General features: G+C 39.0%; 1 protein-coding gene across 32 annotated transcripts in view; it reads left to right on the top strand.

Annotated features, from left to right (window-relative positions):
- Positions 1 to 24794, top strand: part of LMO7 (LIM domain 7) — a 134836-nt gene that overhangs the window by 102508 nt on the left and 7534 nt on the right. For 9 of the 32 annotated variants that reach the window (XM_068929620.1, XM_068929611.1, XM_068929610.1 and 6 more), the window contains 13 exons: positions 2378 to 2492; positions 8206 to 8367; positions 9794 to 9978; positions 10661 to 10721; positions 11740 to 11796; positions 13909 to 13934; positions 14291 to 14395; positions 16192 to 16284; positions 17738 to 18117; positions 20293 to 20358; positions 20649 to 20714; positions 22628 to 22680; positions 24452 to 24671. In XM_068929620.1, coding sequence (XP_068785721.1) covers positions 2378 to 2492; positions 8206 to 8367; positions 9794 to 9978; positions 10661 to 10721; positions 11740 to 11796; positions 13909 to 13934; positions 14291 to 14395; positions 16192 to 16284; positions 17738 to 18117; positions 20293 to 20358; positions 20649 to 20714; positions 22628 to 22680; positions 24452 to 24671 — 1589 coding nt within the window. Of the gene's footprint in view, positions 1 to 2377; positions 2493 to 8205; positions 8368 to 9793; positions 9979 to 10660; positions 10722 to 11739; positions 11797 to 11952; positions 11995 to 13908; positions 13935 to 14290; positions 14396 to 16191; positions 16285 to 17737; positions 18118 to 20292; positions 20359 to 20648; positions 20715 to 22627; positions 22681 to 24451; positions 24672 to 24794 lie in introns of all 32 variants that reach the window. The other 23 variants (XM_068929626.1, XM_068929619.1, XM_068929627.1 and 20 more) reach the window with 5 other exon arrangements.

Raw genomic sequence — 24794 nt, 5'->3', positions numbered from 1 at the left:
ACTGAAGTTGAAACCCTTCATTCCAAATGTTCAGTTTGGTGCTTACCAAATTTGTTGTTCTCCAAATTAGCACATTGTGTGCCTAACCAGGTATGTCTATTAGGTGAACAATCTAAGCTGCTCTAGTCTCCGTTTGCACTTTCAAACGGGTGGTAGAAAATCAAGATCTGCTTTTCAAAAGCCAGTAGTATCACTGTTCTTCCCTCTGCCCCTTTTGTTGTGGCTTGAGATTTTTTTTAAAAATAATTATTTACTTGAAATTATTTTGATTTAGTATTTTCACTAATGAATTTTAAAACAAATCACCATCTCCCTGTATATCTGCTTATCTAGAAGTTGGGCCTTTAGTGTTTCTTTCAGAGCTGTGGAATCTTCCTGTGCTGTTTCCTCTGACTGATCTCATGTTTCACAATTAAAAAATCAGTATCAGTAACTCTTAAGTGTTAGTACCTTCCTGCAGTCTCTAACAATGTGGTTCATGCCCCTCACTAGGCTAGAGGTGAATTCCTTGCATTCCTGGTGCTGCTGTGTGAATTAATTATGTCAGTTGCTTGGGTGAGGATCATAAAACCTTGGACCTTATACACTGGCTATTTTTATGCATGCATCTGTAGTGATCTTTTTGAACCATTCTTCCTCTTAATCACCTGTGGAAGAAGAATAGATTTCAGTTTAATACTCGTGATCTCTGAGGTACCCATCTAGCCACCAGAATGAAATTATCATAATTTCTGGCAACTGTGACTATTGCATAAGGAAAGAGATTATGATTATTTTTGTCTGTGTTATGGTAAAAAAAAAAAATAAGTAAATAAACAGGGATTGTAAGCAATGAAAAATGGGATTAGATGTGGATTCTTTTGGCTCGTTTTTGCCTGAGCCAAATGAAAGCAAAATGTCTTGCATCCTATTTTATTCCTGTCATTAGTCATGAGACACTCAAATTCCAAAGCTTTCTGCGTGCTCATGCATTGCATCTATTAGTATATTAACTTTTAATGTATTGTTACTTACCTAAGGAATTTGGTTGTACAGGAAAAAAAGAAAGCCTCTTGCAGTGGAGGAGAGTTTGTAAGTTAATAGCATTTTGAAGTAATTACTTAGTAGTTTCTACCCTGGATTGTGACTGTTTGTGTTTTGCTGGGAACACTTTTATAACACAGGGGAAAACCTCAGGATGTTGTCCTGCAAGATTGTCTTCATGTGCACCCCCTGCTTGGGTACTGCTGAAGCCTCCTCTGGCTGGCTGCTGCTCCGAGCCTCCCTTTTGCTGCTTGTACTTGTGAAACATGCTCTGGAGGTGCCTGAAATGACCGAAATGAGAACTGTTGGGAACCAGCTTAGATACCTAAACTTTTACATGTTTGAAGCTAGGGAAAACGAGTCCCACCCTGTGGGAAGATTGGTTCACCAGGCAGCTAAAATTTAGGCATACGTTTAGTGCGCACACAAGCATACTGTGTCTTCTCCATATACACTTTCCTGCATTTTATCTGTTCTAACAGTGTTTGACAGAAAAAGTCTAATTTTTTTCCCTTTCGTCATACAAATTTCGTTGTGATGAAATGGATACCGCTCGTTTAGGTGTTCTAGTGGTTTTCTAATGACTTCATATTAAAATGTTAATGTATATAGCACATGCTTATAATATATTTTGATGTTGAAAGCGAATGTTTCAAAATGTATTCCAAATCAAATATTTGTGTAGTTTCAAATGGAAATGTTAGATTTTCCTTCCGATTTTGAAAACATCTTGAAAGTCCTCTAGAATGGAAAGTCTGGTTTCCAGCTAATTCTGGCATTAGCTTTATAGTCGAAGGCCCCCATTACGAAATCCATAGCAAGCTAGTAGTATTTCACACAAAATTAGAAAGAGGACTGTTTACGCAGGTAAATCTAGTTGCAGCACTGAGCCTGAAGGAAACCGATACAGCCTCCTATAGCATGCGTAAGAATAAACAAGGTGAATTACGAGCCTTTTCACAATCCTGTTTGACTGATGCTTTGTCAGGAGGCAGTATAGATCCCACAAATTCATAAGGCTGTCCACGAAGGCTCATTCAGAGTTTTGGTTTCCTCAGATTTCTTACATTTTGTGGCATTGTTCTGTGGAGAATTTACAGTTAGAAAAATGTACAGCTGAATATATATGTACAAGAAAAATAATATAAACACACGTAAGCCAAGAAGGTGCCTGTTTGAATTAAAAACAAACTAGTCAGTTAACTGACTTCAGTGCTGTTTCCTTTGTAGATGATGCGAGTAGTAGATAATTAAAGTGCACGTTGTGAGTGGCCTCGCTTATTTAGAGGATAAACTTTCCCTCATTTGGATTCCTGTGATACCAGATACTGTAGTGTCATGTTTTATTTTTCAGGAACAGTACAGTGAAATGAGAATCAGTATAAACCAGAGACCTGGCCACAGCCGCAACTTCGGGTTTACGACAAATTGGAATTCTTCAGGGGCCTTTGTACAGACTGTTGAAGAAGGTAAATGTGTATTTAGCTGTACAAACGTTTGTTCTTATTCTTACTTTATTGAGGCTTCTAAATCAAGGCCTTTATTGTTAGGGATATTGCAGATATTTCCACAACTCAGGCAGAGAGTAGAAAAATCAATATTGTGTTTGTTAATGCTTTTCTGTGAATTCTCATCTCTTGAAACGTATTTAATTTAGAAGTATGAAAAAGCATTTCCTGAAGCGAGGCCTGCTCTGTGACTGTTGAAAAGGTATAAATGCGAAACCTTTGGGTAATCACAGATCTCTTGCAGAACAATAGTATGGGGCACCTACAGTTTTTTTTTTGTTTCTTTGTTTTTTTAGCATACAGATTATTCCTTTTTCCTTAGTTTTAAAGCTTTCATTTCCTATAGCCTGTAAACACATACAGAGGAAACCTGGGAGCTAGTATTTTTATTTCTTTCTTTTTTTTCTTTGTCATGTTGGATTTTGGAGGCAATATTTGTAAGTACTTGTAACTTCTAAACTAAATTCCAGTGAAAACTTTACAGATGTATAAATACCAAGGAAAAATAAACATTTTTGTCTTGAAATGAAACATATGCTTATTTCTAGCTTTAACAGTTTCCCTCAGAGAAAAAACTAAGTTGTTTTCCTCTTTTTTTTTTTTTTTAAGGCAAGCAAATAGTATGTAATCTTTGCATTCTGAATAGGCGTCTTGCACATTACCAGTAATACTTACACAATATTTAGTTGTGCTCTTCCTTATCACTAACACAAGATCATCCTGAGGAAAAAAGAAACCACTGGAAACTTCTTATTTAGTTAGCCCTTCGTTATACTTTTCATAGAGGGAAAGTTGCCATCTAACAGTACCTGCTGAGCAGCCTTGCTTTTCATTTTGAGGTCGGTTTTTAGATCTCTTCATTATAGCTGGATACTTGTCACAATTAGATTGTAACTGTTAATTGCTTTGTCTGAAGAAGTAACTTTCCATTTATTTTCCCTGATGCTAGGCCTCTGGTTTACTTTTATTACTTGGAGGCAAAGGACAGTTTCGTTGTGCTGCCAGCTGTAACTGAGAAACCTGAGGGCAGTGAATGTTGCTGCCTGTCATTCACCAAGGTCCAAATGAGCTCCATGCCTGACACTGAAGGGTGGGAGGAGATGAAGGCCCTATCACTCGTACCTCGGTTATGCTTTATTATAATACTTGCAAAGTAGAAAGATTAAACTGAGCGTTTGGGGTGGACTGCACCTATTTGGTACTCTCATTTATAGCATGCATTTAATATCTTTTTGCAGTAACTGACTAATGCATCCTTATGCAGTAGCTGTAGGTTTCTTTAAAGGAGCAAAGAACGAAAGAGGTGGACAGTTCACTGAAACAGTAGGATATGCTTTCAGCTGGGCACTTCTGAATGTTGTGTTTCTTCTTATTAGGAAGAAGTCATAGGATAGTTTACGTGGGGAGGGACCTTGGGAGGTCACCTAGACCAAACCCCTGCCCAAGGAATTGTCAGAACTGACCTAAGACCTAGTTGCTTAGGACTTACTCAGCTGGGTTTGAAAACTTGCGAGGATGGAGACTGCATAACCTCTTTGGGCAGCCTGCTCTAATGCATAACTATCCTCCCAGTGGAAAACTTTCCTTATATTCAGTCAGAACATCCCTTGTCTTAGTTTATGACCGTGATGTCTTGTCCTCCCGCCATGCATCTTAATAAAAAGCAAGCTTTCCCTTCTGAGCGACTTCTCCTTAGCTACCGGGGCTGCTTTTAGGCTCCCTGAAGCTGTCACTTCTCCAGGCTGAACAAGAATCCCTTGGCCTCTCTTCACAGGGCAGCGTTCCAGCTTTGACCATCCTGGTGGCCTTCAGCTGAACTCGCCCCAGTTTAGCGATGACTTTCCTGAACTGGCAGTCCCAAACTGGGTATTATTTGTGTAGTGTAACAAGTGTCCTGTGAAGGGGAGGATAGTCGCTTCCATCCTCCATCCTGGCTATGCACCTGCTTGTAAACTGTGCAGGTGCGCCAGCCCTCCACGCTGCTGGGGCATGGTACCGGCTCACGTACAGCCCAGCGCCCACCAGGCTGTCCATATCCTGCTCCCCTTGGGCAGGCCCCAGCCTGTACTGTCACAGGGCTGTACTGTTCCCAGGGCAGGGCCTTGCTTTTCTCATTGTTGAATGTCATGAGGTTCCTGCTCTGAACAGCAGCCCTGCCCTCCAGCGTATCAACTCTACCCTCCAGCTGGATGTGGTTTGCAAACTTGATGAGGATGCATTGCGTTTCGTCTCATCCCCCGGTCACTGATAGACGTATTAAGCAGGTCAGATCGCAGGATACATCCCTGTGGAGCTCTGCTTGTACTAGCCTCCAGGGAGAGGCTGAACCATTAACCTCTACCCTTTGAGCCTGATGGTCCAACCAGTTTTTCACCCATTTAGTTGTGCACCCTTGTAGACCATAACATCTGACCTTTGATATCAGGATACTGTAGGAGATCAGGTCAAAAGCCTTTCTGAAGTCAAGGAAGTAAATCCTCCACATTCCTCATCCACAGATCTAGTCATTTCATCACTGAAGACAACCAGGTTGTTTCAGCATGATTTACGCTTGGTAAATCCATCCTGACTGTTCCCAATCACCTTTTTCTCCTTCGTGAGCCCAGAAATAGCTTCCTGGAAGACTTTACTTGATTTATCCTGACATGCTTACCATCCTAACTAGCTCTATGGATATTTTTTTTTTTTAAAGTGCTAAACCGCGTTTATCTTGTTATTGCTTATAAATGGCTTTGTATTTTACATACTGCTTTTACTTCAAAAAATTGTAAGAAATCTCTCTGGCAAAGAAAATTAGCTTCTTACATGTGTTCTCAGAAAGTTTATTAAGAGTTAAGCTTGTAATGCATGTTTCCCTGAGGCCCACTTATTATCTTTAAAAGAATATAGTGTTCTTTTTTACAGGCATTTTCTACCTTTATGCTAAAAATTACATAAGCAAAAGGCCGTAGAAAAGTTTAAATATTAACATTGTTCTGCCAATTTCCCTGCTGCCATAACTTCCATTATTTCAGTCCTTCCCCTTTCGCACACCCTATTTGCAGCCATTGCTTGAGGTGGAGTTGACGCAGAAGCGTACGTGTCTGCGATTGAACACTCACAGGGTCATAGGACATGTTCTTTGCAAAAATAAATTTTACTCATTCATATTTTAATTTTTCCTGTACAAATCTGAATTAATCTATGGTAGTAACAGCAGATAAGGATAAATAAATATGTATGGAAAATAAGTGAGAAAACTCTGTGTACTTGTTTTTTGCTTTTTTAAGAGAGAAGAATTTCCTACCTTCAGGAAAATTTATGAAAAACCATTAACTTTTATTTAATGGAAACTAAATCCTCTACGCCTTTATAAAGAAAAACTATCACTAAATCCTATAGTCAGGGAGGAGCTGGACAGAAGGTGATTGACACCATAAAGCTTTAGGCATCTAAACAGCCCGCTGGTCTCTGCAGGCTCCTTTTATTGTTAGTGAAACCAAGGCTTCTCTGGAAGGTGAATCAGAGCAGAAGCCTAATGTAGGTGCTGTTTTGCACTCTGGAGAGACCCCTCTCTTCTTAGATTATAGAGGCAGTATAGCAAGGTCAGCTGGCAAAGTTTGGTGCTGAAAATGAGTGGTGTAAGTTCTTCGGTCTGTGCGAGGTCTACGCGTGGAGACTGTCGCTATTTATTCAAGTGTGTATGGCTGGGATGTAGTCTGGATATGTTTTTATCGTGGTCTTACGGGAGGAAGTTTGTGCGATCTTAAATTTCCTTCTTTTTCTAAAACCTGAATTGGTAATCCAGGGTTTTGGTTTTTGTTTTTCATTTTTCTTTGTTTATTTTCTCATGTGCCTACTGTAATTGTGCTGAGGCGCCTAGGAGTTGAATCTCAGCCCAATCAAGTTAATTGAGTAAAATGAACACCAACTTTTACTCCTAGGGTTTATTCTATGTCACAGCACGAAACGTGGCAATACTTGATCCAGTCTCTTTCCTTGGGCCAAAAGCAGCCCCTTTACCATAAGCATAAAGTTTGGTCTGTGTGAGATCAAACTATATGGTAGTGAAGATCTTAGATTTTGAAATAAAACACAATTCCAAATGTTCTGTATATACGTTTGAAAATAGTACTTCCCATTTGACCTTCAATCCTATTAACTTTTATTAGACCTCCTTTACTCTAAGGAGGTGCAGGTTCTTCCAGTTTCATCATCATTGCTTATGCTTTTACCATTTCCTCCAAACTAAAAACTCTAATTTTTCTGCTATAATATTGTTTAAAATTAGTATGCGTTGGAAGTGTGCTGGTAACTGCTGCTGGAGTTTTCAGTCCGTGCTTTAAGAAAAATACAGAAGAATAGAACATGGAGCTATGCTCTTCCAACATGCTAGTTAAAATGTTGTTGTGTTTTTGTGAACTATGAAATAGTTCAGAAAAGTATTAGGAAGCCTAGCGTTTCTTTTTTTTTTTTTTTTTTTTTTTTTAAAAACAACTTCCTGGGGTGCCAGAAATATTAAAAGCTGTCTGAATCCTTAGCAGATGACCCAGACTTCTAATAACATTTTTCTAGTGAGTCAGAAGAAGGTCAGATGAATCATGAGGGTTCTAAATTCTTCTCTCACATTTGTCCCCACTTGTTTCTGATAATGTAATATAGCGTTGTCCTTGGTATATTTTACGTAAGATGCATGGATTCTTCCACTTGCTTTGGAAAAAGCTTCCATTGTGTAATTCAAGTTTGTCTGCTTTTTTGTTTGTTTTGTTTGTTTTTTAACATGAGGATTTATTTTTTCAATCTTTAACTGTATTTTCCTGTTGTTTTTCTATTCTACTCAGGGAATAAATGCTAATGGGAAAAACCCTTCAGATACATGAACTGTAGTCTGATATTCTCAGCTCATTCACCTTCTGAACAAACAAAAAAGGCTTTTTAACTAGCCCTGTATGCTGGCTGTCTTTAGACCAGCGGGATCACCTGCCAGTGCATAGTAATAGATTAAAAAAATAGTGTAAAGTGCAGCTTGTCTTGCAAAATATCTATAGAATTCAAAGTCCAAGCTGCAATAAAATTTGCTTTCAGTTGAGTTGTAGCTACTGAGAAATAAAGAGGCCTAATGATACAGCACCCAGCAGTATCTTGAGTGAGTTCAATCCTCAATTGATTGAGAGCTAACAAACTATTTTAACAAAGCAATAGAGCTGCGTATTCGTGTCAACAGAGCCCAGAAAAAGTAAATAAGCAAGCCAGTTTATACTGGAGTTAACAAAGTGGAGCCCATTTTTCAGGCAAACAAGAGGATTACCCAAACATTGGCTGAATTTCAGGTGTCATTGGCTACAGATACTGCGATGCTATCTTTCTCACTACCCCAGACTATAAAAGCAAGTTAGTGAAGGCAGGAGTGGGCAAACCAGAGCATGTTTATTAAATGAGCTAGCCAGTGTGTGACTGCTTACAAATGCAAAAGGCTAATGTTCTGCCTCCTTTTCATAAGTCTAAAATTGAACGTTACTTTGGTATTAACAGAGTTTACTGACCTTACATACAGTGCAATATTTTTTTCAAAGACTGTTTGAATATCCACCAAAAGCATTTCTTTGAAAGAAATATACTTTTTTTTTCTCTCCACCACAACTGTGGTAAAAATAATTGAGTGGAGGCATAATTTTTTTTTCCTCATTTTCTGCAGGTAGCCCTGCAGCACTTTGCCAGCTGCATGTAGATGATGAGATCATTGCTGTCAATGGCACAAAGGTTTCACATATGGACTATAGTCAGTGGGAAGAAGCCATCGCCAGAGCACTAGAAACTGGAAACCTGGTCATGGATGTCAGACGATATGGAAAGAATGGTGAGTTCTTTCGTAGGGCAGATACGGTGAGCTCTGTAAGGCAAATAAGCTTTGTCTCTGCTGTGCGTGACAGCTGAGAGTCCTTATTACCCTTACAGTAGTAATATGTATCTGAGCTAAGTAGTTGCTATTGTGTCTGTTGCATTTTAACACAACTTGGCTTTTTTTTTTTTTTTTTTTTTTTTAACAATTCTGTATTACAAATGTCTTCACAAGCAAGTCCGTTAAATGTTAAACTGCTGACCTCTCTCTTATGCTCTGGCCTGTTTCTGAGACAACGCACAGTTAAATTGTGCAACCGCCACACAAGGGAACAGAAAAATAATTCTCTTCACCTGCTATATCACATAAATGAAGTGGGGCTCTTCCCTAGAGGATAGTAATTTTTAGAACCTCTCTCTCAGCAGCTCCTTTTTGTCTCCTCCTTCCTTCAGGGAAGGAGAGTCCCGTGCCCTTTCCTCAGGGGCAGGATTTTGGTGGCATATGAGCTTGTGGTTCATGTAGCTCCTCTGGGCTTATGATTCTGACCACTAACCCAAATATTGTGATATTGTAATCTCTCCTTAACATGGCACTATCCGTTCTGGTGAGAGAGAATTTCCATCCTGGCTGAGGGGTTTGGCACGTCTCCAGATGTGCCGTGGGTTTGATCAGGATGCCTTTTCAAAGTCACAAAGGAATTTTTCCGGTGTTTGAAGCATGACCAATGAGTTCTTTCAGGTTCTGATGATATACCGTTCTTTTAGTGGGAAGACAGGTAGAATAAGATATCAGCAATTGGGGGCAGGGGGAAACAGTGGGGTTAGGAAGAGATAAGAGAAAAAACAAAAAGATAACGTATACCATACCTAGCACAGGTGAAGCCTGAAGTTAGAGGAGAATAGCTTGTCAAATAAATTCAAAGGGGGTGGTGGAAGGGTTGAAGTTGTGATTTGTGTTCTCCTCATCAGTTTTGTTAGTTTAGTTTAGATGGTCTTTTTTTTTTTTTTTTTTTTTTTTTGCCCTCTATGCATTTCCCAGGTAGCTCGGACATGAAAAAGTCACTTTTCTTCTTTGAATATTCTGTATTTCCAAATGTACCTTGTGTGAGCTAAAGCTGGGAGAATTTCTTCCGTTCTTATTAACGGAATAGTTTTCACTAAATACTATTTACTTTGTAACATTGAGCTGCTGCAGTCCATGTTAGCAATGCATCTTGGTGAACTTTTATCTAGCTTTTGACTAACACTTGCATTTTTGGGGAAGCTGGTCTGCTCATAAAAGCCCCTTTTCCCGTCTTTGCAAATTCTGCCTGATTTGTATATCTCCCTCTTGTTACTTTTTTTTTTTCTATTTTTGTATTATTTGAATGTATTTTCTCTAACTCTTGTTCTGTTCTTTGACGTTACTGTCTACGTTAATTTCTTGATCTCCACCTACCAAAAAGATTGGGGCACAGACCAGCCTTCCCTGCCACATGTAAGGCATAAAATCCTCAATCTCACCAGTATGGCTACCAACATTATAGGTACATCTGAAAATAAATGGATTGATGCAACTTCTGGAGAGCACGTTTCAAACACTTCAACCATATCACCAAAAGCAGATTTCTCCAGCAGCCTTCAAAGTTCTGTGAGTGTATTTAAAGGGTCATGGTATTTGGGGGGAAGAAGAAATTCAAAATTCAAGGCCTTAATGGGGAGGGAAAATAACTTAGGAAATCTTACTGTTACTTGTTTATGTGCCTCTTACAAGGAATTTATATTCTTGCAAGTATGGAGATGAAGGTGTACGTTTATTAAGGTAAATAAGATCTATTTTAAAGCCTGGATACTGTCTGTTCATGAATATGGGATAAGTGTTAACATATTTGCAGATTATATTTTAATTAAAATGTGCAGACTGTTTATTGTATAGAAATGCCTATCAGCTCCATTACTAGCTTAAATGAAAGTTGCAGTCCTGAGGAACAGAGGGTGCGCACGCTTTCAGATTATTTGCAAATAACTTGCTGCCTGCCAAGAAGCTGGATTTGGAGGAACTATTGCAGCTTCTGGCATTTTCTTGCAAATTAATGCTTTTTTTATTTCAGCTATCAATTCACAGCTGGCTATTGATCCCAGCAAGTGCCTACAGTCCTTTTATCATACAGTATACTCAGGAAGTTTTTTAATAGTTTTTATCCTTCTGGGGAATTTCTGTCATTCTGAAATGTTAATGATACACAGTTCCTATGAGGGGAAATGTTTAACTTGGTGGTAAATTTCCACAAAACTAATGAACCTGAGCCTTTTTTTTTTTTTTTCTTTTTCAGGATACAGAAACAAAATTGATAAATGGGATGCAAGGAGATCATGGCTCTAACCAGCAAAGAGGTAAACTGCAATGGCTTTTCATCCGCTAATTGTATGGGTTTGGAACGAGCATAGGCACTAAACCTGTAATCATCGTCAGCTTTATATAGTGGGCTAAGTGAGACCTTAATGAGCTGAAAGCAAGACAGGTATCGCAAAGATCTAATTGCATCCAAACTGAGTGTAGTTTGCTTCTGCAGCGTGCTAAACAGTCAGAACTGACAGCAAAGCAGTGACAATTCCCCTGTCTCAGCATTAGCGGTTGTAAGTTCCCTGTGTGGTAGGGATGAAAGAAGTGGAAGGCCAAGAGTTTATTAAAGCTACTACTGCTTTGTGTAGAGGCCGAGTCAGCATGAGTATCAATCTATTTCAGTCTCTAGCAAAAGAGTATTCAAAGAGTATTCAACTTTTTTCTAATTCAAGTGTGTAGACAAGTTCTTGTCTATTTGTTTACTTTTAATTTTTATTCCTGGAGAAAATATTGATGGTTCTGGTATGAACAATTATTCATGATGCTATGAACAAATCTAGCCTTGCTTGGTGACAGAGAGAGAAAGCAGGTATGTAGACTTCCTAATGGAGCAGTAACCCTTAAGTGGGAACTCCTTATTTTATTTTATCTTGCATGTGCTTGGTGGTTTATAAAGGAATTCCCCTAAGAGGTCAGTTGCCCTTTGGAAATGCCTTTCTGCTGACTTTAAATGGAGCCTGTGGTGATTAGGCTCCTAATTTGGCATCTTGAAGTGGCTTAAATTAGATGGGGAAGAATCTAGAGTCCTTGTGGGACCCTTGACTGTTGTTATAGTTGAGCAGTGTTAGTGCTAAAATGAAATACTAATCACTGTATGGTGTAACCTACTAAAAACTGTATTTGTTATTATGAGAGATTAGATTTCCTCTATGTTCCAGGTTTTTTTTGAAGTGACGTTGCAGTAGATTGGAGGTCTGACAAATGTTGCATGTTATCCAGTGGTGATGGTAATTTAGGAAAAGACAGCACCTCATTGACTTGTTGATATTCTTTGTATTTCCCAAATAGCATCTGAACCTATTTCTTTGAAAAACTTAAAAAGACGGTCACAATTTTTTGAACAAGGTAAAACAAAGAGCTAACATTTCATGTACTTCCCATGAAATCATTCCTGCTGCACACTCCTCCTAACAAGTCTCTGGTGCTGGGTATTATGCCTCTTCAGCATTGCTTGTTGCAATTATGACAAAGCAACATAATTAATTTCCCTTCTTTCCCCAGGGTCATCAGGTTATTCTTACAATTCATGGGTCTACCTTTGTGGTAATGGGTCTTTGTGTGTTCTCTATATCTAAAGCTATTTAAATCTCTTTTATGTTGTTCAAACTCTTCCCCCCGCCCCCCCCCCACTGGGTAGGAGTAAGAAGTGTAGCACTTTGTTCAGGTTTGCTACTACCTACAAAACAGAAAAACGTTGACCATTTCAGCAGAGGCTTAGTGCAGAATTCAAAGAGCTATTGATAAAATATTTAACGGTAAATTGGAGCTGATTTGGAGTTGCAACTCTACCCTTTCATCTAAATTGACAGAATACAGCAAGTGGCTGGCCTTCCATTATGTGGTAATGTCACTAGAACTCAAGAAAACCAATATAAATTTTGAATTGAATATGCTATTTTTAAAGACAAAAAGTAAGGCACTCAACTTTGGTTTTGTAGGTTGCTGTTTGCTGTTCTGCATGTCACAACTCACCTACTTCCACTACTGTTGTATGTCTAATGCTGTCCTCGGACTATGTATGCTTTGCTGTTTGGCTGTGGCCTGTGAGAGTGAAATTCTGGCCTGCTGGAAGTCCCGTGCAAATTTTGTCAGTGATTTTAGTGGAGCCAGGACTTTGTCCTCAGTGGTGATGGCTTTTGTTTTTCAAGAAGTGATACGTAAAATGCCAAAGCTTAAATCTGTGTTTATGATTCTATTTGCTTTCAAATACTTCTTCTGTATTTGTACCTGCAATGTTATGGGGGGCAGAGAGGTTGCTAGATTTTTTGCTTGATCAAATATTTAAAGGCCTGCTATGAATTTTGTTTTTATTTCAATGATTTTTTTTTAATAGAAATATTTAAAGTATGTGACTTTGCTTGAGGGAGAGCAGGAGGAACATATTTTCAGAGCGCACACACAGTACATTTTTGTTCTTTTTTAACCTCTGACATCTTGACATTACAGTGAAATGAAAGATTCCTATTTTTGAATCTCTGTAGGCCAACGTTAAGTTTATAGGGGTGAGAAAAGAAGGGAGCAAGATGTCTGTTGCCTCGGTCTCCCTTTAGCATCTCCTGGTGCAGTTGCACAGAGGATCAGTTCCTGTTGTCAATGTGGCTGTTCCAAAGACAAAATTGTGCATAGGTAGATTAGTAGCAGACCTGTGTGTTTATTAGATATCTCTTATATCCTAAATCTCACCGCCTTTCTCTAAAGCATGAACCCACAAAGCTGAGAAATGTTTCAACTCAGCTTTTATGGAATTTTTTAACTGAAATTTGGATAGATAAGTAACAAGTTCACTAGCAACAAACAAAAATGAAGATGTAAGTTGATGTTCAGAAAGGGATTGCACTTAAGTTTGCGCTTCCCCATATTTTCTCAATTTTCAATTTGTCGACATAGTACATGACTTTTTTTAAATCATGTTGGCATGGGCTAAAAGGAAGCGTGATAGCCTCAAATAGCAGAGTTTGGAGTGAGTGTCAACAAGTTCAAGTGTGCTTTTGGGAGTAGAAGAGGAGGACAGTGGAAAGGGAAAATACATTGTTTTGCGGTAGAGAAGTTGCCTGTGGAAGTCCGTTCACGTCCAGGGCGCTCGGTGAGTAGCTGCTGCAGGCTGGAACAGAACGCCGTCCTGAGTAGGGTCGTGCTGAACAGCTGGGCTTCAGAACAGCGATAGGAAAGCGGTAGCAAGTAACTTCTGTATTGCTGCAGTGGGAGACGTACTGCTCGTTCAAGCAATTACTGACGGCACTTGTAAGCATGTAAAGCTTTTCAGCAACTGCGCACATTAGTTGAAGCCACCTAATGAATTCTGCCCTCAAGTAAACGAAGTAGGGTCAAATGCAAGCATGGCTTACAGAAGAAGCAAAAATTAATCTGAAATTGAGACTTTCCACATTTAAACACTGTAACAAGTATGGCTCTAACAATTTTTGTTTTTGTTTTGCCTTCTACTTCCAAATCCTACAGGAGGCCCAGAGACTGCAATGCCTGATGTAAGTACAATTCACCAACTACTTACTAGCTGCGTAAGCCTGGTGGTTTCAGGAGACCCCCTGCTGTCTATTGCTTTATAAACTGCCTTAAAATTCTGATCAAATAACTGACTAAACTTTGGCTACTGACTAAACTTTTTTAGTATGTAAGAGAATGGTGGCATTCTGTCCCTTTGAAAAAGGCTAATTCAGGTTCTTGTCACTCTAAAGCTGTGGTGTTTGTAACACTTTCTGTATTTCTCATTTTAAAAAGTTACATTTTAAAATGTAGAACGTTTATTACGTGGGGAAAGATGATAAAAATATCTCATTTCTGTGCTTTTTTTCCTTTTTTCCTTTTTTTTTTTTTTTTTAAGCTCCCAGTCCCATCCATTAGTGCTCCTGCTCGTCGAGTTTGGGATCAAGAGGAAGAACGAAAACGACAGGAAAAATGGCAAAAGGAGCAGGAGCGTTTATTGCAGGTATAGTTCATCTTCATAATCATAGACTGCATTCCCTTTGGTCTGGTAACTGCCAGAGAAGAAAACCTTTCTCAACTCCTGCAACTACTGATGTCCTATGAAGACTTTCAGATGCTTTCTAGGCAGAGCAGAAACACACACTAGCAGTTACCTAGCAAAAAATGGGGAAAACGCACTGGTAAGGTTCATTAAATCAAAATCTAGGCTGTATGATCACTGTAACCAGAAACAGTGAATCATCACAAGGCTGGTATGATCTACCAGCAAAAGAACTTCAAGGGTAAGCAGAAACTGAAGTCGCAGTGGTCTTTGCTTTTGAATGAGTGTGTGTGGGTGTGTGTTTGTTTGTTTGTTGGTTTTTTTAGAAAATTATCTCTAGAGTGTGTTTTACCTTCAATTTGAGGTGTTGTCTTGTATTTGGAGATGAAGAGAAAGGAGCCAGTGCCTCAGTTAGATGCCTGTCACCATCCTCTTTGTTAGTCGTCCTGATTCCCAGGACCTCTGTGAGCTCAGGAAGCTGAAGCTGCAGACAAATGCAAAGAAAACCTTCATACCCGGTTTGCTAAAGCTGGAGGAAGGGATTGCAGAGGCAAGGGGCAATGTATGTTGCTTTAGGACAGTATAAAAAAACCCCCCACATTCTAGAGTTGAATGGGCCTATGTTTCACTGAGCTGTGGTCATTGATCTAAGACATATCTCTGAAAATTAAATTAAGGCTAGCTATCTAGAGTCTGTTGGCTCGTAGAGATGTTGATGAACATCACTTTCTCTGCAGAAGCCCTCTTAATAAAATTGGTGCATTCGGCAAAAGACTCTGATGTCAAAACACAGTGTAGCTACCCCATTGCTTTTAGGATGTTTTATCTTTTCTCATTCCTTTTAGCTTATAACCTCTGCAAGGCTAGAGCTGTGCCTTGCTAAACATGAATGTGGTCTCTTATGTTTTGGGTGCTTCTTTTGACGCTCAAGAGATGGCTTCAAAGAGTGAAATTTGGCTCCCCTTTCCTTCACGAGAACAGTCTCAGCCCTCCGCGTTTTTTCTTTTTCTTTGTTTCTCCTTCTTTAGTCTGGAGGGCCTAGAGGAAACTAAATGTTCCGTTTTGATCCCAGTGATGATCTTTCACATAATAGAGAGAAGAAACAAAATCTTTCCTTATTTACTTCCAGCATCTCGGAAGGAATATTTTTGACGTTATTAAGCATTTTACTTTTCCAAAGAACTAAGTGGCGACTGACAAAACCCACCAAACCTTTTATTGTGTGCCTTGAGTAGTGCCTTAAGATATTGCATCAATTTCATACCAACTTCAGTCACAGGACAAATTCAAAGGTCCAGAAACTGACTTTTGTTTAGATAAGGGTCCAAAAGATCAAGTGTTCTTGCTCAAACTAAATTACTGCCTCATATTTCACTTAGAGGGCACTTTGTGTTTACCTTATTACTGTGTCCAATTCCAAGTTAAATATAATTACTCTGTCTTTCAAGAAATACCTTACATAGCTGAGTTTTGTTCAAATGGAAACTGAACTGTAAAGCAGAGAGTATTACAGATACTTGGTTGTTAGGAGACTTAGCATATAAACCTGGATTCTGTGAAATCAATGACCTTTTGATTGTATTCGGGCCAGGATTTCACGTGCTTATGCCAGACTTAACGTCCTGGTGGAGCTCCAGCATGTTTTTACCGCATCAGTCTGTTATAAAGCATCAATTAAATAAGAGTATTATATTTTAATGCAAATAAAGCATGCCATGGTTCTTATTTGTGTGTCTAACTTCAATCTAACCTAACAGGAGAAATACCAGCGAGAACAAGAAAAACTGAGGGAAGAATGGCTACGAGCGAAGCAGGAAGCAGAAAAAGAGAGCTCCAAGTATTTAGATGAGGTAGGCTAGGGATATGGCTTCACCTGTAACACTGCAGTTTCATGCTGTTTTTTTTTTTCTCCTTTCCTCTTCCTTGCTTCACTAGTAGTAGAAATAGGCAAACAGGGAAATAATTTATTTTGCTGTGTCATATATCTTCTCACTTTGGAAAATAAATGCTTCTAAAATAAAAACATTGTCTATGACTTGGCAAAAAGAGATTGCAAAGATAGGAGGGGAAGAGGAAATGGGGTGTTCTGTGACCTATTGAACTAGACTTTTTTCCTGATGGGTTGGTTAAGTAACTAATACCAGAAATATGTCGACAAAAAGTTAGAGCATGTGTGATATTACTGTGACCAGAATAAGAATGGTCACCTTTGTTGCTGAATAATATTTAGCTCATGTTACCTATTGAAATTCTCCTTCACTGCTTCATCATTAGGCTCGTTCATAAGTGCCTGGCTTGTTATTGTCATCCCATTCATCCTCTATCTGATAAATTTACATATTAAATCAACTTCAGCATTGGTATATTTCAAAATATTGAATGCATCCACTTTCTGTAGCTGCCTACTTTTGTGGTTGTTGCCTATGGGAAGATGAACAGGTTTTTCCTGAGTGTGGGAGGTGTCTGAGATATCTCTTCTCTGTTGCTATATGAGAGCAAGGGGTGCCGCTTCAGGCATCCCAGATAGAGCGGTTGTGTTTATATAGAGTAATGAACAAGACGACTCCAATTTAAAGCTCGGGACCGCAATAAGAAACCTCTTTGAGCTGTTAGAGGACTTTGCAGCAAAAAGATGTAAAATATTTCATCTTTATAAACGTTAGAATTCAAGACTGGAGCGGAGTATTTGTTCCTGTCAGTTAAAAGATTTTTAAAGCACTGAAAGACCTTTTCTCATGTTTGAGAGAAGGATCAGATTGGTAGGTCCGAGGCTTGACTTTTAGATGGTAGAGGGACACAGGAGGATGGGTGCTTTCCCTATATGATAGGTCACATGGAATTCAGTGGTCTAGTACATGTCTACAGTGTTTCCCTTGGGTCAGTCTCAGGTTTCTGAGTAAGAAGGGAAAAATGCTGGTATGTGATGATTTTCTTACTGTGGGTGTCATAGAAGAATTTGTTTCCGCTGGGGATTTAAGTGGAGATGGGCTGCACTTGAAAAGAAAGTGGTTTTTAGAGGTTTTAGAAAGAAGGATGTTTCGCATCCTTGTGGGCACGCAGCTCATGGAGCTAGCTAAGGCAGCTCTATGAAACGGAGCTCTTACATTAAGAGAATGTGTTTGCAGACATTCAGAAAATGAAACCAAAGTATGCTGTGCGCAGTCCATTGAGAATCTCTGGGTAGCTTTTTATCCCTGGTTTTTGATATAGAATAAACAAACTGTTTTCTAAATAAGCAGCCTACTCTATTTACAAAATCAACCTCCTTCCCCCAACGTTTTATTTTTCCTCTCCTTGCTATAGGAGCAGACTGTCCTAACATTAAACACAGTGTCTGTCCCTGCGCGGACTCCGTCAGTGTCCAGCTGGAGGGCAAGCACGGGAATAAATACTCCTGACAATTCAGAAGGAGATGGAGGAAGTGAGTCAGAGGCACGCTTGCTGCATGAGGAAGAAAAAGAACAACAACGGAGGAAGCTTCAGGAGGAACAGCGGATCCAGGAAGAAGCAGCCCTCCGTTTTCAGCGAGAAAAGGAGCTCCAGGAACGGGAGCTCGAGAGACAACGTAAAGAGCAGGAACAGCAATATGCTGAGGAGCAGAAGCGGCGCGCGGAGATGGAGGAGCAGAAGAAGCGCGCCGAGAGGCAGAGGGATGCATCAGTGGAGACACCTCAGTATCAGAGGTCAGCGCTTGTGGAGGGAGATGTGCTCTCTCTTCCATCAGTATGGAAATTGAAATACGTTTCTAAGCGAGTGTGGAAGTCCTGAATGTTTAAGCGCGTTCATGTGTGATTCCTACTGTAGGTTAGTCACTCACCGCAAGGCTGCACGTGATAGCCTAACCCTGCTAGCCACTTATATGTGCTTCAGCAGCGAAACAGCAAGGGCTTAGTTGTGCTATCCCTTGCGCGTACTGTAAGTGTCATCAGACAAGTGTGTTTGACCAACTTGGTGTAGTTTGAGAAATTCCTCCCCCCTAGTACTCTGGAATCTGTTTTGTTGCAAATCATTTTACCTTAAGTAAACCTGTTTTAATTTGCTCTGAAATAGGCTAGAAACAATTACATGTGCGTGTTTTGCATTTTGGCCGAGGAAGGATGCCTAGAAGCTGTTTGGTGATAGCTTAAACTGCTGCAGCCTGACTGCAAATGCTCCTTGCCATAAGTGACGTTTGATTGCACAAATCATCCTGCTGAGGCTAAATAAAGTATTACTCATTCTTTTTAAAGGTAGAAGAATCAGGCCTAAGACCAACTCTTCCTCCGTGAATTAAGTATTCTTTTAACCCACTTCTGCTGATTTTTAAACAGGAAGCTAAGTATAAACACAGTAATTACAGCCAAATCAATGATGACCTAAAGCACTTACTGTGAAGATTTTTTAGAGTTCCTGCATAATCTTGTAAGTGGAAAGCCAGTGAGTCAACATATAGGACTTTCAGAAGAAATACCAAGTTAACTATTTTCCAGCAAATACGTGTTTGGTGGTTTTTTTTTTTTTTTAGATTTCTCTCATTTTCGTTTGACAATGCAACAATACAGTTTAATTGCTGTGCTAATTACCCAATAAGGGGTATCATGATAATCTAAATTAGCAGATACTGGCTTAGATGTCACAGCCCGTTAAGAACTATCCACTGTGGACATGTCTATTCTAGAAGTGAAACGGTTTCTTTCTTCTTCAGCCCCTTATTTAGGGGGAAGGGGGGAAGTAATTAATTTACAAGTACATGTTCCTACCCAGAAAAGTGTTTTTACTACAACTACAGGTGTCATGGGAGGTTAATCTGACTGACAGATTAGAACAATAACTTTTCCTTATTTCATTATGCACTTAGCTAGTCATACACAAGACAGTAATCTTTATTTCTCTTGAGGGTTTTTTTCCTCCCCCTGCTGTATAAGCAAAGAGATGACTGAAGATAATGCTCGGTGTCACGTTAAAGCTTAGGAGAAGAATATGTGGTTACAAAATTGCATATATTTGCAGGGGGGATTGTGAGATCTGGAGTTACTTTAACACATGTTAAATTATTGCTTCTGCTTGAGATCCCCACTGAGCAAAGCAGAGGCACAGTTGTTAAAATGGCTAAACAGGTTCTTCCTGGCAGCTGAGCCAGAGTATCTCTGCAGTTTTAACTTGCCCAAATTATGGGATAATAAGACTTTGTGCAGTAACTTATTAAGCTGCTGTAATATAATTGCATATGTAGATACTTGATATGTGCCTCAGTTTCAGAGGTTTTCATTTCTTCTGAGGTTGCTGCTAAAGGATGCATATTGCTAGACAAGGATGGCTTTACTTAATGTTACATGAGCAGGTTCAGTCAAACTGTGATTTTAAATATCTAACGTTAAATATTTGTTTATGATGATAGCCAAAGGTCCACTCTGAAATGCGCAATGTTATATAAACTTATATGAAGGCAGGATACTTGCCCCAAAGAGCTGTGCTGACTGTCAGCTAGCAGCAGAGCATGAAGGTTGGGGACAGGCAAGTGGTAAAGAGCTTCGTCTGTGCGAGTTCATGAGTGTTTCTGCCTATGGGTTACAGGCTGCACCCAGACAATTTGCTGGAATATACGCTCAGCTCCTAGAGAGCTGCTGTGTTTGGACAAAGCTTTACCCTCCTGGCTTTGAAACAGATAATAGAAGCACTGTCGTTTACCAATACTTACAATTTTTGCAGTGTTTATAAATCTGTCTGTCTCTGCCCCCCTGCCCCTCCCCATGGATTTTCATGTTCCTAACCAATATATCTGAGCTTTCTCATTTTCCTCTCTGTATGCTTACTGTTTGTCCAATTTCTAGAAATTTTTGTTTAATATATATTTGACTGTATCTGTGTTTTGTTTATAGACATTATGAGCGCTATGAAGTATCTAAAACGATAGAGGATCGACCTGGCTATCCTCTCATTGACAGGTAATACTAAATTGAACTGCTAGGTAGGTTGAAACATTACCTTCAGCAATAAGTGTTAACCAGTTTGGCATGCAGAGGTTTAGATTTTTTTGTCACTTAAAATCAAGTACTTTTAGGCAGTTTTTTTCAACACTCTTTCTTTGGGTTGTTTGTTTTGTTTCTGGCTACTAAAACTAGGCCTGCTTAGAACGTTCACCCTTTTTATATGCTTAAGGGTCTATTCTGAGTATTTTTAGTAGGAAATATTTGTACTTTTGCATATGAACATAATAATGCATCTTGTTTTATAGACATTATGAGCGTTACGAAGTTTCTAAAACCGTTGAGGAGCAACCTGATCAGTCATTTGCTGATAGGTATGTGTGCTATTGAATTTCAGCATCAGTCGTACGTCACTATTCCTGTGTCAAAGTCTTGAAATGTCCAATAAACTTGAACTATGGCAATTAAGCTTATATTATGTACCACTGTTGTGTTTTGCAGTTTTTATGTCATGTTTTCATCTCAAGGAAAAAAAAAGTAGCCAAACTTTTGGCAAATTACAGACTGTGTGGTAAACAACAGTTAATCAGCAGGATTTTACTGGGAGAAGCAGAACTATAAGGAAGTAAATATGTGGGTGGCACTAGACTTAGCTGGCTGGAAAACAATTTCAGCTAAAATTGTGGTTGTGTCATAATGTACTGTACAAACTAAGGTGCAGTTGTCTTGATCAAGATTGTGAAACCTGAGGTAGCAAGCAGGGGGGAAGTGAGAGATAGCCGCAGCATATTTATTAGGAAGGCAGTAGGTGTGCCACCTGTTCCAGTCTTTACTTTGACTGTTTTCTGTTTTGTTTTAGACTGTGCTCAGTGGTTTGTGTGGGTTTTTGGCTTTTAGGTTTTTTTAAATTCATTTCCATAGAGCATTAGCTATTACAGATCTATTGGGCTCTTTGGATAGACAGCTTTTTCTTCTCCCATTTAATTACTGGGCTACAGTTTTAAAAAAAAAAGTCCATAATAACTTAAATCTAGGACACTTCTATCAAGCCTTTTGTCCTAGGTGGCATCCCATAGTAGTTCCAAAAGATCATCTCCACTACATATTTAATACATTCTTATAGTTTGAATCAGCGTGACCTTCTGTACTAAGATGAACCCCAAAATATACTGGGTGTAACTTCTCGATCTGTTACCTAGAAGATCTAAATCTAATTTCAGGAAGTTGCCTCAATTAAATGGTTACCTCTTAAATTTTATGTATATATACACATATATATGAGGAGGAGGCTCAGGTGCTAAAATCGTCCCAGACCAGGGTGCCCTGCTCTTTGGAAGCCATGTTCACTACAAACAACTGTGCAACTGTGTCCTCTCAGATAGATAAAACAATAGATCAGCCTTGTATGACAGATAACTAGAACTGGAGGGACCAAGAAACACGATGCAATTTGGTTATGTATCATTTACCTGTAGATAAAGCACAAGGCTCCCTTCATACGCTCTTACGCAACCAGTGTTATATGTGTGAAAACGCTGCTGTGCAGCCATCCGTAGCTTTGCTGTTGAAGTTGTGGCCCAGCAAAGGAGTTCTGTTTCTTTCTGAACTATTTGAAACTGAGAAACTGGCTGTATTACTTAGGACTAATAAGGTAGCAGAAAGGTGTTGCCAAAGCTCCCTTCTGTACTGGCAGCAAACCAGCTTTTTGCCATTTATTTTCCTGTGTATTTGAATGGCTTTTCTTGGCTAAAACTAATTTAAAAAATGACGCTACTGGCTATAATCAATGAATAATAAATTTCCCAAGGACAATCTGCCTGCAGTATTTAAGGACGTGCTTTGCCTACAGTCTAGTAGCGCTGTTGAAGTGTGATTTCAGTTTCTCACAGCATTAGGTCATTTTATAAACCTGCTTTGGAAGTTAGCACTTCTTTGACTGACTGTAGTCTTTACAGAGCTTCCGTAGGGAAGGGACTGTGTTTCTTGCATGTTTTTATTGAGCAAAGTACAATGATTAAAGACTTGTGAAAGTTCCCAGCTTCAGCTATAGGGGAATAATGTGTGATTACCTGTGTTGACCAATACTGAAATCTTTTTTTCTCCTCCTTAATATCCTGTTGTCCTTTTGTCTGTTTCTTTGTCTCTTGTTTTAAGTACATTGCAAGTTGTTGGTGAGAGGGTTGGTGAAAGAGAGGGTTGGGTATCTGTAGTCCGGAGTGGTAAGATCTTTGTCTGTGACGGGCTCTCGTAGTTGAGATACAGAAACTAATGTTTCCTGTACCTTTAGGAGCAAGTCCAAGTCAACCTCAGAACTGGATGAAGTTACAACAAAGAGAAATGGTAAGTACTGTTTAACTTTCACTATCTTTTAAATGCATCTTTTTCAGAAAATGTTCTCGCATAGAAGAAGTCATCCTAACAAGATTGTCAAAGACCTTTTTGATAGCTGCATCGTACTTCAAATTCATAATGCAGCACAATTTACTGAAGTTTTAACAGGAAGAGAAAACTGATACGGTCAACAGAGAGGTCTAAGACAAATATGATTAACTTCTTTCTCAAAGTGCCTTAGCAGTGATTACGAAGGGAACTTAGATGCCTAACTTTTAGATGACTGAAACTTTACAAGATAAACCCTGTCCTGTAGGTGTAGCATTGAAATTGTTGTATGTGTTCATGCTATATTTGCTTTGTCAATAAAAAAGCTCTGCATACCAAGATGATGTGTAGTTGGCACAACTGTTAGCTGTTTTTAACTTCTGTTAGTGTAGGAATAACACAGCCAGAAGTCGGTTCTTGGTACTGTCACAGTGGCTTTTTTCCAAGACTCTCCTGCCTTTCTTGAGTTGCGTTCTTCAGTTACGTTACTGCTTTTTCAGAAGAAAGTATATAAACAATTTTCTAAATACATTACAGTACTACACTCCCAAAAGCTATTTCTGTGTGTAAACTGGGAAGGAAGAGGTTCTGTATTAACAGTGGATTTGCATATACAAACAGTATGGGTGACGGTGAATATGAGAAATTAGTGGGATAGATGGCTGCAGCTAGATGGGCTGACGCAAAAGCAGACAGACGAAGGATATATACAGAAAAACTTGAGCTATGAGTTTGAGGAAAGTAAATGGTGTGTTAGAGGAAGTATCACAAATTGACAACAGTGCTTTCACGCATTAAAGCTTGGTCATTGAAACTAATGGGAGAAAAAACTTTCACTGTATTGTATAATGGTAATCTACAGTGTTAAAACCAAGAGCAAATCTGTAGTCAGAACCGTATTTAAAAGGATTGAAATGTAATTTAAAGTGATTTATTGCTGAGCGATTTTCTTAGTTCAATAGTCCCACTGTATAGGATAGTTATAGTGTTCCGAAAGCAACAAAGTTGCTGCCATCTAATGTCTAAACCCATATTAGAGAAAGATGATTTCTTTGTTTCCCCTTTCAAAATTTCAAGCAGGGATCAAAAGGTCTTCTACACCAAAAATCTCGTTTCCACTGGCTAGTTAACACAACATCCAAATAATGGAGAAAATTCTCTGTAAGACTTAATTATAAATACATATATGTGTGTTTGTGTATGTGCATACATCTCACACACAGACACACACACATATCAAGGTTAAGCAATGTGTCTAGCACCTTGAATAGGGAAAGAATTCTTGGAAACAGGAACAACTTATAGCAAAAGAAAATAAAAACTCCGAAAGAGGAAGCAATGATATATTTGAAATGTGCTTCAATTTATGATGTTAGAGTGGAAGAATCTAACTTACAAAGCTAAAAGGTGTCACACTCTTTTAAAAAAAGCCATCACTAAAAGTGAAGGGAAATACCTGTTTGTAGATAAGTTAAACATCATGTAAAGGGCCACACTAATAGAAGTATGGATAAAACATTTTGTAATAAATAACGATGTATTGTGAAGTTTGATACTGGTCACTTGAAATCCACTGAAAAGTGAACTAGAGGAACTTGTGAATATGGTGATGAATTACTGCTTCCGGAACTATATCCGGGGTACTGGATGCTTGATATCTGTAATATCTAGCTAATATCTAGCTTTGTGCCTTAAGATGCCTAGGTGAAGTTTCTGCCTATTGTTCAAATAGGTGCTCACAGCAAATATTCGGAAAGGTCTTGGAACACTAGTGAGTCACAGAAGGGGTCTCAGAAGGAGCATGGCCTGTCTGCAGCAGAGTTGGAGAGACAACAAATCCTTCAGGAAATGAGAAAGAAAACATCTCTACATACGGACAGCAGCTGGATTAGGCAGCGCAGTTCCAGTGTACATAAGGAGCCTATTAATCTGTACAGCAATAGTATGAGGAGGTAGGAATCATGTTAAAAATGAACTTTGTCTCTCGTTAGATGTTTCTGTTTGGTAGTTTAGAGCTTCAGTTTGTATTGCAAGGATAGAACCAAATCCAGCCTGTAAAATGCTGTGCGATAATC

This window comes from Struthio camelus, chromosome 1 (assembly GCF_040807025.1).
Source record: "Struthio camelus isolate bStrCam1 chromosome 1, bStrCam1.hap1, whole genome shotgun sequence".
NCBI lineage: Eukaryota > Metazoa > Chordata > Aves > Struthioniformes > Struthionidae > Struthio > Struthio camelus.
This window is presented reverse-complemented; position numbering and strand designations above follow the sequence as displayed.